General features: G+C 38.9%; 1 protein-coding gene across 2 annotated transcripts in view; it reads left to right on the forward strand.

The window, feature by feature from the left end:
• SPATS2L (spermatogenesis associated serine rich 2 like) overlaps window positions 1-13853 on the forward strand; it is a 75601-nt gene that overhangs the window by 44629 nt on the left and 17119 nt on the right. For both annotated transcript variants that reach the window (XM_030951811.1, XM_030951812.1), the window contains 5 exons: window positions 1596-1704; window positions 5166-5215; window positions 5636-5876; window positions 7881-8081; window positions 8493-8628. In XM_030951811.1, coding sequence (XP_030807671.1) covers window positions 1596-1704; window positions 5166-5215; window positions 5636-5876; window positions 7881-8081; window positions 8493-8628 — 737 coding nt within the window. The remainder of the gene's footprint in view (window positions 1-1595; window positions 1705-5165; window positions 5216-5635; window positions 5877-7880; window positions 8082-8492; window positions 8629-13853) is intronic.

The following is a 13853-nucleotide window of genomic DNA, read 5'->3' on the forward strand; positions in this document are numbered from 1 at the left end:
ATGGACAGGAGCACAGTAAATCATCCTAAGTAGCTGTACTAACATGTATTGAAGCCAAGCATGAGCCTTTTGCAGTTCTGACGCTGAGTCCAGTAGGCATCAGGAATCTGAGCTGTTTCATCACTGCATTGGCAGAGCATGCCTTGATTCCTGGTTTATGGTAGTATACAGGACAGGGGAACACAGTGGTTGAGGAGTGGGGTACACATACTACAGGTAAATTAGATTATTTTGGTCAAATCTGAGCACTTGAGTGCTCTCAGTCACCTTCCTATGTCCCCACTGATGGAGACTCCATAGGGATTGTCCTTCAGCACCTAAGTGGGCAGCTAAGACAAGGTAGTGTGAATGCTTTTGTCATGTGAGCCAGCCTAATGCCCTTAAACAGCTCTACCTTCATGTATTACTTTTTCACAATTATATTTCACAGTACAATAAAAAGACCACACTGCTTCACAATTAGCATGATGACGTTGGAATGCAGTAAATAAAGTACACCCTAATCAAGGATGTATTCCCACAAAAATATGACAAAGGAAGGGTGCCAGATAAACATTTGCAGGACAGTAAGAAGTTTCTGATTGTAAATACGTGCTGGATATCTTGACACAGAAGCTCATAAAGCTAATTTGGAACAGCTAAACTGGTCTGGCAGAGTCTCTCATTTTTTATCATAGGCTTTTCTTTTCCTAATTGTGTTTAAATATTTTTATTTTGGTCTGATCTAGTAAAATTTTTATAGCATTAAAATAAAATAGCAACAAAGTTTCATGTAGCTATTTGCTTTCAGTTATAATATATAGGGATGAGAAAATAAATGATAATGTGATTCCAGTAGGAATATTTTATTAAAACTTCATGAGTTGAATTCCATTTGGTATCAATGGATACTGACAGTACAGCAGTAGCAAAGGCTGTGAAATTTAAGTATTGCATGCCAGAGTCATCTGTGGGTGTAAGACCTCATCCATCAGCAGTTTCCTGAAGGAAGCATTTGGCACCCCATGTCCTTTGTTCAGGATTTTGTTACACAAGCTTCCTGGTCACTTGTATATGGAACAGCAAACTGAAATAATGTTGAGCAGCCACTAGAACTTTTAAAAATTATATTGTTCTCTTTTAGTCTCTGACTGCTTTCATGCATATGACTGTTTTTCAGATGCCAAAAAAAATCAGTCATAACTTTGATGTAGCAGGGCCATATAAGAGCCTTGTTGAAAAAGTTGTGTGCTCACTAAATTTGCATAGGTAGTATGTCAAGACACTTGGCAGCAAATAGAGCATTTGGGAAAGGAGCATAAGGCCAAAGTCTGTCAGTTGAATTTAGCTAGTTCTTCCGCTGTGACTCAGAGTTGGATTTGTTTCCAGGATTACTGGCTACCAGTATGATGATTTGATGTCATGCAGAAACTGCTTCATTATTTGCATGGCTGGGTGAGGATAGGATGGGCATTGCTTTGTGCAGATAGATACATTGCTGTGTGCTTTTGAGCCCCTCAATGCAACAGGCTTTTATATAAACATGCATTGGCACAGGTACCTTATAGTCTAAAGGAGTATGATCAATTCATGTGATTGTCTTCCTTTACTTACAGATCAATGCAATCCGATCAATTGTTCCGAACAAAAGCAATAATGAGATAGTTCTGGTGTTGCAGCAATTTGATAACAATGTAGACAAGGCTGTTCAAGCTTTCATGGATGGTGAGTACAATGTACCTTTTTCACTAATGCAGGAGGGATTCAATGACATGCCAAGTATTTGTTGTCTCTAGTGGCTCAAAATATACTCTCTAGTTCTTCTGAAATCCGATATGTGACGCTTGTTAATTGTAAAAAAATTGATCCTCCTGGCTGCATCTTTGCTTCTTCATAGTATGAGACTGACATGGTTGTTCATCTGTTCTACCTGACTTTGCCATTCTTGAAGCCATTCTTACTGCAGACCTGCTTCTTTATTCTGCATGAAAGTTTAAGTTTTTTAAAATAATATGTCAGGAAATTATTCACTATTGAAGATACAGTAGCTAAGAACAGTTCAGGATAGTTCTGAAGCACATACCAGGCCCCTAAACCCCTGAACTTGATGCATACATTGACATTCAAACCTCAATCTGAATTTTGCAAATAACCTTGACATTTATAATGGCTGAACCAAGACTCCATTGAAAGTTTGAGCCATTTAAACCTGGATCCATGTTTGTATTTTACGTCATGAGACCACCCCTAATGAAAGGTCACTTGGATTTTAATATCACTTTCCTGGTAAATATATAAAGTCAAGTATTTTGAACTTTCACCAGAATCTGTGAGAAATCCTTTGCAGAAGTAATGGCATACCATGAGCAATCTTTTTCAAAATTTTTGTAGCTTGGGGTTACGTACATGATGATAGAAGTTCAGTGGTCTCAAATGGCCCTGTATATCTTAAAAATGCCTCATTTTTGCTATCTCAGCAAGTTGTTTAATTCATGCCTATTTTGCTTCAAAATATTTTTGGGTTTGATTTGGAATAACTTACTAAAATGTATCAGCCAAAAAGCATCATCGTGTACTAGGAATTACCAATATGCAAAAAGCAGATGCAAGCAAACTGGACTATTTATAAATGTATCAAAATTCTTCCACCAGACCTATATGGTTCTTTTTGCTTCAGGCAGCTGCACAGACAGTTACATTCTGAGGGATGTATTGAAATTGCACTTGTCTGTGCACACACACACAGAGAAAAAGGGAAGTGTGATTCATCCAATTAACAATAATTTTTTTTCTCTGTAATGTATGTCCTGGGGAAGGTAATGGAGGACTGTTTGACTATTCAGTAAGTTGCTTTCACTTCATTTTGTAGTAAGTTACCGTAGCTTGCTCGTGGCTTATGAATCGTTTCCAATGGTTCCTCAAAAGAGGAAGTTCTTTCATCACCTGCTGTAAGGAAGAAACAGGGCAAGCACAAGCTTTGAAAGAAGTGCAATAAAGTCATGAAGAAAAGCAAGCTGTTATACCTGAGTTCAGATGACCTTTGCTGGAACTTCACCAGTTCATGATTACTGTTCAGAAGTCTTTGTGAGGGAGTATATGAAAATTGCTAATATTTGTTACTGTCTGGAAAGAGCAGAAAAGATACATCTCCAGGTAGCTGCTGCTTTGGATAGAATGAATAACTGAAATATTTTTTCACACGAATGATAAAAATTGCTAAGATTAAAATAACACTCTCTGAGAAGTCCTGCAATGAAAAACATTGGGATGGCCATGCTGAGTGGAAATGTTGAGCTGCCTCCATGCAGTGCTTCTCTCAGAGGTGCTGCTTGCTGAATCAAGAAATATTCATGTTTAGTTTCCAATCTTGCTTCATAACTGGAGTGACATTTAGGTGATCCCTCTGTTACGAATTTTTTTCTGTATGTAAAATTTGATTTAAGTGAAAGAGGGTTCAAATGTTTTATTTGCTATGCTAGTTTATCTAATTAAGCATAACCAGAAGGTCTGTTCAGCTGCTTTGTAGATGTGTTCAAGAAAATAAACTGGTGTATTCAAATGAGGGCTTTGGGATTTGGACAGTTAGTGCATTTCCAATTGGAAGTAAGAGAGGATAGTTGGATGAATCCCTAAAGTAACTCTCAGCATGCATAGTATTCACAGGGAAGCTGAGGGAAGCAAAGCAAAGACACCACCAGCCAACACAAAAAGGGTGTTGGTTGCTGCTGTGAAAACAGTTATCAAAGCTGTCACATGAAATCACATATTTTCAGCAACATGGAGTAAAATGGGGAGCAAATGTTTATTACTTGATACAGAAACATGGTGCCTGTCAAAAGATGAGGTATTTTTAGGAGAGGGGATTGTACTTACACGTACATAAGTGTGTGTGTAACTAATTGTAAATATGTATATAGTTATACATGAAATAGAAGTTGTCTTAGCCTTCTATCTGCATTGTCATGTCATCTAGCAAATAAAACATGGCTTTGATGGATTCCATGGAAGTTTTTTCACAATTTAACAGATTTGACTTAGCAAGATTCGTAATCTTTCCTGTTGTATGTGACAGGCTCACCAGATAATCTTGGATCTGGTTTATTGTGATAGAAAAGTAATTTCCGTACATCTGAAAACCTCACACTTGTTTGGCTGCATACAGGTTGACAACTCATGGTGGTCAGAAAACAGCAATTTTTCTTAATACTAATAGCAAGATTTTGCTGAAAGGATTGAGAGGAATGGCTGAGTATGAAATCCACTTGAAAAGGCAAATAATGGAGTATTTACTGGATTTGTGAAGTGATGGTAAAGTGGGTGTTAAATTCAAGCAGAAAACCTTTAATCTGCTGGCATTTAAAATATTATTGTAGCAGATGCTGCCATAGTAGTTTGCATGACAGTTCAGACTGCATGCTTACCATGAGATCTGTTTTCAGCATTAGGATACAGGAGAACAAAATGATGATGTTAATTAGAAGGAGAAGAGTTTTCTTCTAACATGGCAGCAGGCACTAGTCTGACCAAAGCTCTGCCTGCTTTGTTCCATAAATTTATCTAAGCAACTTATGGCTGACAGGCAGAATTTCTAGTCTAACTGTAATTACTTTTCAGTATAATTTTTTACCCTTTTTTTCTGCCAGGCCTAAGTTTACTGTATTTGTGTGATGCAAATTTTATGCAAGAGTCCACGAAATTACTCTTTTGGATGCTAATTCTTTACTTTTTATACTCTTAGGTCTTCTGAAGATGACAGGCAACACATAGAAAATTGTGATAAAAATGCCAGACGTTTTTAAAACTTTTGTATGTTCTAGAGTCAAGGTGGACTATTTAACGTACTCATTGTTGACTCTGGGTGCTGAGATACTTTCCTTTCCAGGCAAGAGATTTGAGTGTTGATTTTTCTGGGTGTTATGCTAATGTTTTAAGTTAGGCACACAATCACTTTGTGCAGTGAGGTCCATAAAAAGCCAGTAGTGCCAAGTAGACCATCCACTATAAGTAGTGAAATCAAAACAGGTAACTGAGAAGAAGAAAGGCAGCAGTGTCCATTTTGTTCTACCCACGTAAGAGAATTCACAACAAATTGAAATGCTCCTCAACCAGGAGACTAGAAACTGATCGTGAACACATGGTTCTTTTTCATAGCTGAACTTTTCTTGAAATGTTTTATCTTTCTCTAGGCAGTGCAACTCAGGTTCTAAAGGAATGGAATATGACAGGGAAAAAGAAGGTAAGAACTTGCTCTTTAGAGTCAAGGCATTTAAATCACTTGTCAGCTGCCTGTGCTTGAATTGTACTACTTTGGGTCAGTACTTGGCCTTTTCCAGCACAGGTGACTTCATTCACACCTGTAGACAGTACTTGAAAGCAGATATGTGTACTATTTTTAATCCTATTCTTCTGTCATTGTTTCACTAAGCCCAGTGTTCTGAGCAAATTTCTGGGACAGCACATGTGTGTGACTGGATGTGGGACCCGGGACAAGCACAGGAGAAACCCCAAAACAGCCCAGGCACAAAAACTCTTTTAATAAGAAACTGTATGCTGGGTAGTCACAGCCACTCAGAGTGCTCAATTTACTGATTGTATTTTGAGTTTGTACAATTTGCATTGAGTGATGTCTCTGTTCTTGCAATATTTCTCCATTTAGAACAATAGGAGAAAAAGAAGCAAATCTAAACAGCACCAAGGCAATAAAGATCCTAAAACCAAGAATAGTGGACCTGAGAAGGCATCTCAAGAGACTCAGCAAATAAATGACTGTCATATGAATGGATGCCCTAAGGACAACTCTGGCCGTGGTTCTGCCAATCAGAAACTGGAAACCACTTCTCCTGAGAACAAAGGCTCCGGATTTGCAGGGTCAGCACTGGACTGTCCAGAAATCAAAGGTCAGTTCATCTGACAGAGAGCACCTTTGCAACTGGCAGTAGCCAAGCCTCCGTTGACATAAAGACCATGGTATTTTTATTGCCATGAAGATGTTGTAGAGATGTTTTTGTGGAAAAATAATGCACATAACTATCAGTCTCATGCCAATAGATTAATATCTGTACACTGTTCATTTTGTAATATGTTTCCTTGCAAAATGTCTTTCTTCTCCTATAGACAGCCCAGCTGATCCAGAATATTACAGGTAGAAATATAGAAAAATGCAGGGTTAGAAAATGACTTGAGTGTCAAATTGTTAGCAAAATTATTAAATCCCTTGTGTGGGGTAAAGATGTCTGAGCACTATGAGGTTTTGGCATATTACTGGATTTCTTTATTGCTTAGTACAACCTAGTCCATTTTTTCTTTTTCTCATCTTCCCTATACAGGCTAGTCACAGTAGGCCTCCACTGACTTTTCTTAGCAGGGAAGGGAAGGCCTTTGTGATGTGGAAAGGCACTCTGATAGCCTTTTAGTACATGCTAATTAAATGCAGTAAAAACAGTTAAGCATGTTAACAACAAATTTCAGAAGATCAAATCTTAGGGACAGAACCTGAAGAGCCCTGGCCTTTCTTTACAGGTCAGCTGATAGATTGCTGGTTTCTAATTTGCTGTTTAGAGTTATGTAGCAAGGGCAGCCTCACCTGAGAGTAGAAAGCCTTGATTTATAAAGAATGTTCTATTTGCACTAATGTGAGATGCAGCCAGGGTTGAACAGGGTTAGAGGCAATTCTCTCAGAGGAGAGTTCCTCAGTGTGTGCAAGACCGGTGCTGGCATCAAAACTTTGATGTGTCCAGAGCCCTGCATTACTGGAGTTTCTTGGTTTCACAGATTCACAGGTTTCTTTGACTTCTTTCATTATTTTCTTACATACTGTTTTATGCAAGATACCTTTTCTGTTTTTAGACTCAACCTTATAAAGCCCTTAAAAGCTGATTTAAAATGTGAGTACTGATGTTCCTCCTTGTTCTTCTGGTGTTACATGGTTGCCATTAAATATACCAAGCTGTGCTTTCCACCTGTCCTAATACCCAGCCAGGGCAGAAAGAAGTCATTAGTTGATATGCTGTGCCTGTCCATGTGATATCCCTCAATCCCAGCAGTGTTTATCCCATTCCATGGGCCATAATCGAGCTGTAAATCTCACAAGTCCCTTTTCTCCAGACACCATGGATCATCAGTTGAATCAAGTGATGCATAAAAAGCATCTTAAGAATAAAGAATCATTCATTCATTGAAGTGAGTGCAAAAATTAGAAAAATGAGTTAACACAACAAATCACTTTTTATGCTTGTTTCCTTAACTGAAATTCACAGTGGCAGTAATAGCTGGCCTTGCCTGTCAGTTTTCACAGTCATGCTTTGGCTGCTTGTTCCTCTGTCATGATGCTGGTATCTTGAATCCCTTTGAAGTTTTGGAAAGAGGAAACCAGGTTGTCTTGTGGCAGCCAAACAGGCTCAGGCATTGTTATCCCTCTGAAGCTGTTGAACCCAGGAGCCTAATCTTTGACATACTTTCATTTCCTGCTTGCTTCCTCTTAGCAGCAGCTTCTGATAGAAATCTGTAGTCAGGCAAGGTAAGTATTTCAGGTAGGAATGTTTAGTCAGTGCTTTTAAATTGCTTTTAGTAAAATTAGGAATGTTTTTTGTGTGCTATATATATGCATATTTGGACAAATACTATAATTGGTAGCATGCTTTTTATGTTATGAGGTGTTTTCCCCATTGGCATGAAAGAGTTGATTTTTTAATTGAGATTTTCCTTTATACACTGTTGAAATAAGGAAGTGTTCCAATTAGTGTTTAATTACCAAAACAATTTCGTTTGTTGTCATAGCTCTCTGAGGTTCTGTAGAATGTGTGCCAGGAGAACACCATAAAGTCATTCTGACTTAAAAGTAAGGCTTCATACCTTTCTTAATCTTACAACTCCCTGTTTTCTTCCTTAATGCTTTCTTGCAGACAGAGAACGAGAACGCCAGAGAGTATCTGTGGAATCAAACCCAAAGACTGTGAATGGAGTAGAACAGCACGAGCCCCTTCAGTCATCAGTTCAACTCCAGTGTAACCTAGGCAGGCCAAAGTCAAAATCTTCCTCAGTTAAATCACCCAATCTGTCAACCCAACCTGAAACAAAGACAGATGATTCAGTCAAAAAAAGAGGTAAATTGGGTCTCTGGTTCCTGTGTTCTGAGGTCAAAAACAGCTGAGGCCTCCAGGAAAAAACCTCTGACTGAATTCACAAAAGTTAAAAAGAGATGTGTTGGAAAGTACAGGCAGAATTATTTAAAAAATGAATTCATTTATGCTCTATTTAAAATATTAAACTGATTAATTTGAATTAGTAATGCCTTTCTAATATTTATTTGATTTGGGGGATGTATTTCAGCAAACATGTTTAGAAACTGAAGAGCACTAGGGAGGGACTATGAAAAAGTTGGGTTTATGGACTTCAGTAGAATACCCACTTCATTCTAGTCTGGGCAAATAATATGTTGAACTATTCCTGGTGCCTCATTCAGAAAAACTAAAACCAACTTTCTGACTACCATGCAATTTTTTTTTCTATTTTAGGGCCAAACATTGAAAAGTCAGTAAAAGACTTGCAGCGTTGCACTGTTTCTCTAACCAGATACCGTGTGATGATCAAAGAGGAAGTGGATAATTCAGTCAAGAAGATCAAAGCTGCTTTTGCAGAATTACACAGCTGGTAGGTAAATCAGCTGCAGGGATCCATCAGCTCCACTTAGAAAAGGGACTAATTAAGTGACTGGTATTAGTGGGGAGGGGTCACTTGCACCCTCTTTGTTCGCAGCATTTGGTTTCATGAAAAAAACCCATGATGCCATTTAAGTAATGATACTCCTCACCAACCAGGAAGTAATATATGCATATACTGTATACATACATAAAGTTCTTTGAAAAAAACTTGGATTTCTTTTACTCCTTAATTATCCATCTTGACCTAATTATTTTGTATCAGATTCAGTGGCAACATATGTGAGCAAATGAAAGCTGTTCTAAATATCCTGTCTGGGATTTTCTGAAGTCTCTTTTACCTTCTTTAAATCTCTTCTTTCTATACTGCATCTTTGATCTTACCTCCTTTGGCAGACAGTCCTTTACTGTCTCTTCATGTCCCATCATCTTTGCTTCTTATCCTACCATTGTTCTCTTAACTTTCCCTCATAGTTCCTTCCAAGTTTCCCATTCATCATTCAATTTCCAATTTGCATCTCTAGTTCATTCTTTTTCCTCATTTTTTATGTCTTTAATCTTTTTTTTTCATTATAATTTTGATTACTGCTGATCTTTAGCATGTACACCTACACCTTTTGAAAACTTATAGCAGAAATAATGGCTGTAGTAGCAAGTTGCATATTTGATATATTCTTGTCATAGAAAAGTATTTCCTGCTTTGAGTTTCACTCAGCCTTGGTTAAGCATAGATGTCATATAAAACCTATGCATTAGACAGTGTTGGAATAAAAAGAAATCATATTAAAATGTACAATACTTGGTTACAAATCAGAGGAAAAGCTTTCCCATTTAATTCAATCACAGTATTTGTCAGTATTTTCATAAGCATATCTTATAAAAGAGCAGTAGTATTGGCAGAAGTTTGTTGACTTTGGACTTCAGTGGTGTATTCCTTGTCTTCAAAGATGCATCTAAAGTAACTTTAGAGCCATTGAGGCTCTACTTCTCTATGGGCAGAAAATCCAAGTGCTGCTGAGCTGATTTTGGGGAAGATTCTGATTCACTGAGCCCCCAGTGTACTTTACTGGATAGCAGGGAGAGCTGTGTTTCTGTTTCTGCAGTGAATGTGAGCTGTGATCACCCGTTGTACTAAACTCAGTAATGTTGTCAGGATTGTTCTGGAGCCATTACAGTGATTTTTTGCTAATGAACTTACATGTAGTAATAAGATTGTTGGGATAAAAATTTGAGCGGAGTTCATCAACTCCTTCCACCCTTTTTTGGTCGTTCTCAGAGGGGACCTTTTCTCTGAGAAAACTGTAGTTGGATCTCATTTGCTGAGTGGTTCACACTCACTTTTTTATTTTTGGTAGGAGTGTTAAAAATATCTTATGTCACATGTCTCACCTTGGCTGCTGGCAGTCACAGGCAATTCAGTCTTTAAGCAATTGTCACTCTGATCACAGAACAGACTTAGAATTCTGTCATGATCTAAAAGTGCAGGAAGGTAGTAAGTTCAGAACTGAAATTCTTCATTTTTTATGTATTCATATTTTAGTTTGAAAAGCAGTAAAGCGTATTGCCCAATACTAAAATACCCCAAAAGAGTTTGTAAATGCAAGTACTTAAAATTATTAAAATAGCCTGGAAAACTTTTCAATAGGCTTAATTTTATTTTGCCTCCTACCAGCTTCAGTGCCTAAATTATTGAAGTGGAGTCTGCTGGAAGCTCTAGAATCTAACAGATCTGTGGTCTGAATATTTGTGCCTCAGCATAACATTGCAGTGAGGACAGTACAATGTCAGATGTTTATGGAAATCTCAGTACTGTGGCTATGTTGCTTTTGGCAGCTCATAAGTCTAACATTTAGGTTTTTCTTCAAATGAATGAAGTAGATTTTTTGTTTAAACAGTAAACTGCCTGACTTAACACCATCTTTGCTAAAATTAAAGAGACTTATCTGATATTTCTTATGATCTTGTGGCCTAAACTTTGAGGAAGATGGGCACAGCTGTTTTAATGGCTTGTTTCCAAAAACTCCCTGACAACTGCTGTAGATTTAGTGGATTTGGGTAGAAATCACCTGAACCAGTGATACATACAGCTTCAGACCTCATACAAGGGTCACACTGTATTCCTGAGCTGCAGGGTCTAGTGTGTGTTATTTACATGGGAGTTTCCTTGCTCCGTAATTGAACAAAACATCCCCAGTGCTAGCAGGAGGATAGGGTTTTAAATGAGCATATTTATTACTCTCCTTCGGCGTGGACTTTCACTGTGACACAGTGAAAAAATTAAGGAATTCAGCTAAGCTGTGGCTCCCAGAATGCTATGGAATAACCATAGCAAGGACATGATGTCAGGTCTCCATTGTGATCGTGATTCCAAAGCTTTTCCAAGTTCCTCTCCCAGTTTCTGCTGGAGTGTGGGCTGCTTGAGAAGGACAGGAGATACCACAGCCACCAAGTGCTGTCTGTTACAGAACTGCCAGGAACCCTGGAATGAGCTCAGTACTGTAACTCCTTCCTGTTACACACAGCTGGCACTACCTAAGGGGTTTTAGTGAAGCTAAATCAAGTCAGAAGCTTTTATCTTGCATTTCAGCTGAATGCTGAAACACATGCTCATTTGTCTCTTCTGGGTTTATTTTTCTTCCTTTGATAATGGGATATAAGACCACTTTTGTGTCCTTTTTTGTTATCAGGGTCAGAATCAAAACTGCATTGCAAGAGTCAGTAATATTTTTGACTTTCTGATGATCTTTTTTTTTGGTTTTAATCTTTCCTTATTTTACCAATCACAGAAAGAATGAAGAATGCAAAGATAATATCATGTATCTTCCTCCTACTTTCAGACAGTAAATGAAACCATTATTATGGAGTTAAATGAATAGCACATGTGGCCTAAGATGTCCTAAAAGCTTCAGCAGAAACATTCACAAGAACTCCTCCTTTTAACAGCAAAAACTATTGAGTGATAGCTGCCAGTGAAAATCCATGTTTCTCTCTGGCTGATTTTTCACAGCTTGACCTAGACAATAGGGAAGTTACTCCTAAACATGTAATATGCTGCTATTTAAAAAGTCACCTATCTGGCAAAATAGTGCATACCCTCCCACAATCTGAAAAACAGTTCTAGGGAGCAGATGTGCTGTGAACCCCTGTAAAACCTTGGGGGGAAAATGCAATGCTTACTTCAGTTTTGACTTTGTAGCAAAATGGGGCAAATAACAATCCCAGAAAGATGTTTATTTAAAAACATTGCATTGGGCTTACTTCCTCTTTCTTAAAGAACCTAACTGAAGTTTCTGATAACTGGAGTAATTCTCTGTGTGCTCAGAAGAAGTGATAACAGCTTGCATTTATTGAGTTCTTTTCATGCCAGAAGACTCTATAGCGTTTTACAAGCCATGGGCTGGACCAGGCAGGGCACTTAGCCCCACAAGAAGTCTTTTGCAGTCTCATGTGGATTGTGCTCCTGCTGTGATCCAGCATTCTGGTCACCCCTGCTCTTGCTGGGCTTTCTGTGGCTTTGCTTTCCCAAGGTTATGAGAGCACTTGGCGAAGTGAGCTGAAGGGCAGTGTTCGTCAGGCTCATGTGGGCCTGAAAGTTAGGAGAGAAATCTTCTTGATATTAGCTCTTGATCCAGTATTTGTCCTCATTGCATTCAACTTTGCTGTATGGTTTTCAGGAATACCTTGGTGTCAGTGAGAACATGAGGTGCTTCCCTTACTACTTTGATATAAAATATATCAGAGCGTAGCCATGTCCCATGGTAGTGTAGAGCACAGAAAAGAAGCCTACCAAGTAGTCCTGAAGTTGCAGGGAAAGGTTAAAAAAGCTAAATGAACTCTCCTCTCACTGGAGTGCACTTGAGACATTTGTTGCCAAGCTTAAAACCTGCGTGCATTAACTGTGTTCTCACTTCTTTTCCACCAAGGGACTGAATAACCATCTTGGGGATGAAAGGAGAGCCCCAGGAAATCTGAGTGAAATGTGTAGAGCACAAAAGGAGCCACAGTTCCCCATAACACCTCTTGCCAGAAAATAATTTTCACATATTGGGCATTCATACAGTCATATTGACAACTAAAAGGGAACATCTGCTACTTGCCCATATGGTCTGCTGCCAGCCACAAATGGTCTATAGAAAACAGTAAGAACCAGGTTTAATTACGCTGCATGCGGAACTGAACCACGTAAATACAGGCTTCTCTTCTCTTTTGTACGTATTGATATGTCCAATGCTGTGTAGAGAGCATGAAAATCAACACAACTGAGTTTTTGGAGTGAAGAAAAAGTAGTTGAAAGCTTTACTACAGGCTAGATAAAAAAATGATTCTGACATAGTGCTGGGAAGATGGAGTTTGGCAATACTGACAGTTTAAAAATAAAATAGATTCAAGATAACAGTTAGAAAGCATTTGCTGTATGTTTGGGGAAAATTAAGAAGTTTTCACATTGTTTTCTAACTTAAAGCAGAGGAGTGGTTGAATGGGGGAAGAAGTAATCTAAAAGAACAGAATTATCTCTATACTTACATAGTTGTGTCTGTACTGACTCGGTGTGGGGTAGGGAGCAGTGGTGCCAGTGCTCAGTTGCAGAACAATGAGAACACAGTTGCCCCTTTCTGAGACCCCTACTTGGCAAACTGTAAAGATACTGGTTTTCTGTCGCCCCTAGCCCAGAATCAGTGGCACCAGATGAGAGCTACCTGTTTGTGCTGTGGTTGTTTGGAGATGGGCAGATGGCTGGAAAGGCTAGGACTGGTATTGCTTTACGCTGAACAGAGTTCTGTGCTGTTTTTCTCTCCATTTCCAGGCAAGTCTTCTGAGGTTTCTGTTTGTCTGACAGCCAACCTTTAGTAGTCCTTATGCTTCTAAAGTCCAGGTCAAATCCTCTTGCAGTTTATTGTGATGTTTGTTTGCCCACCAGTCACATGATCCAGTCCTTAACCTTGTCAGCACAGAGAAGATAAAAATAATCTCCTTTTGTTCCGGTTTCCTTGGCCCCACTGGGTTTTCAGGTACTTCCAAAGATAAGTGCTTTGACCAAGGCCCTGCTGCCTGGGTGGTCTGGGAGAACCTGATCCAACAGCTCTGGCCCCAGGCTGGGTACCTGCCTGGAGAGCTGCAGCAGTATTGGCACTCTTCTCATGACCTCCAGCAGTCTGGGATCACCCTTGCTGTGCATTAGTGGAGAGAACAGACAGAGCTCTTGGAACTGGGGGGAGT

This window comes from Camarhynchus parvulus, chromosome 7 (assembly GCF_901933205.1).
Source record: "Camarhynchus parvulus chromosome 7, STF_HiC, whole genome shotgun sequence".
NCBI lineage: Eukaryota > Metazoa > Chordata > Aves > Passeriformes > Thraupidae > Camarhynchus > Camarhynchus parvulus.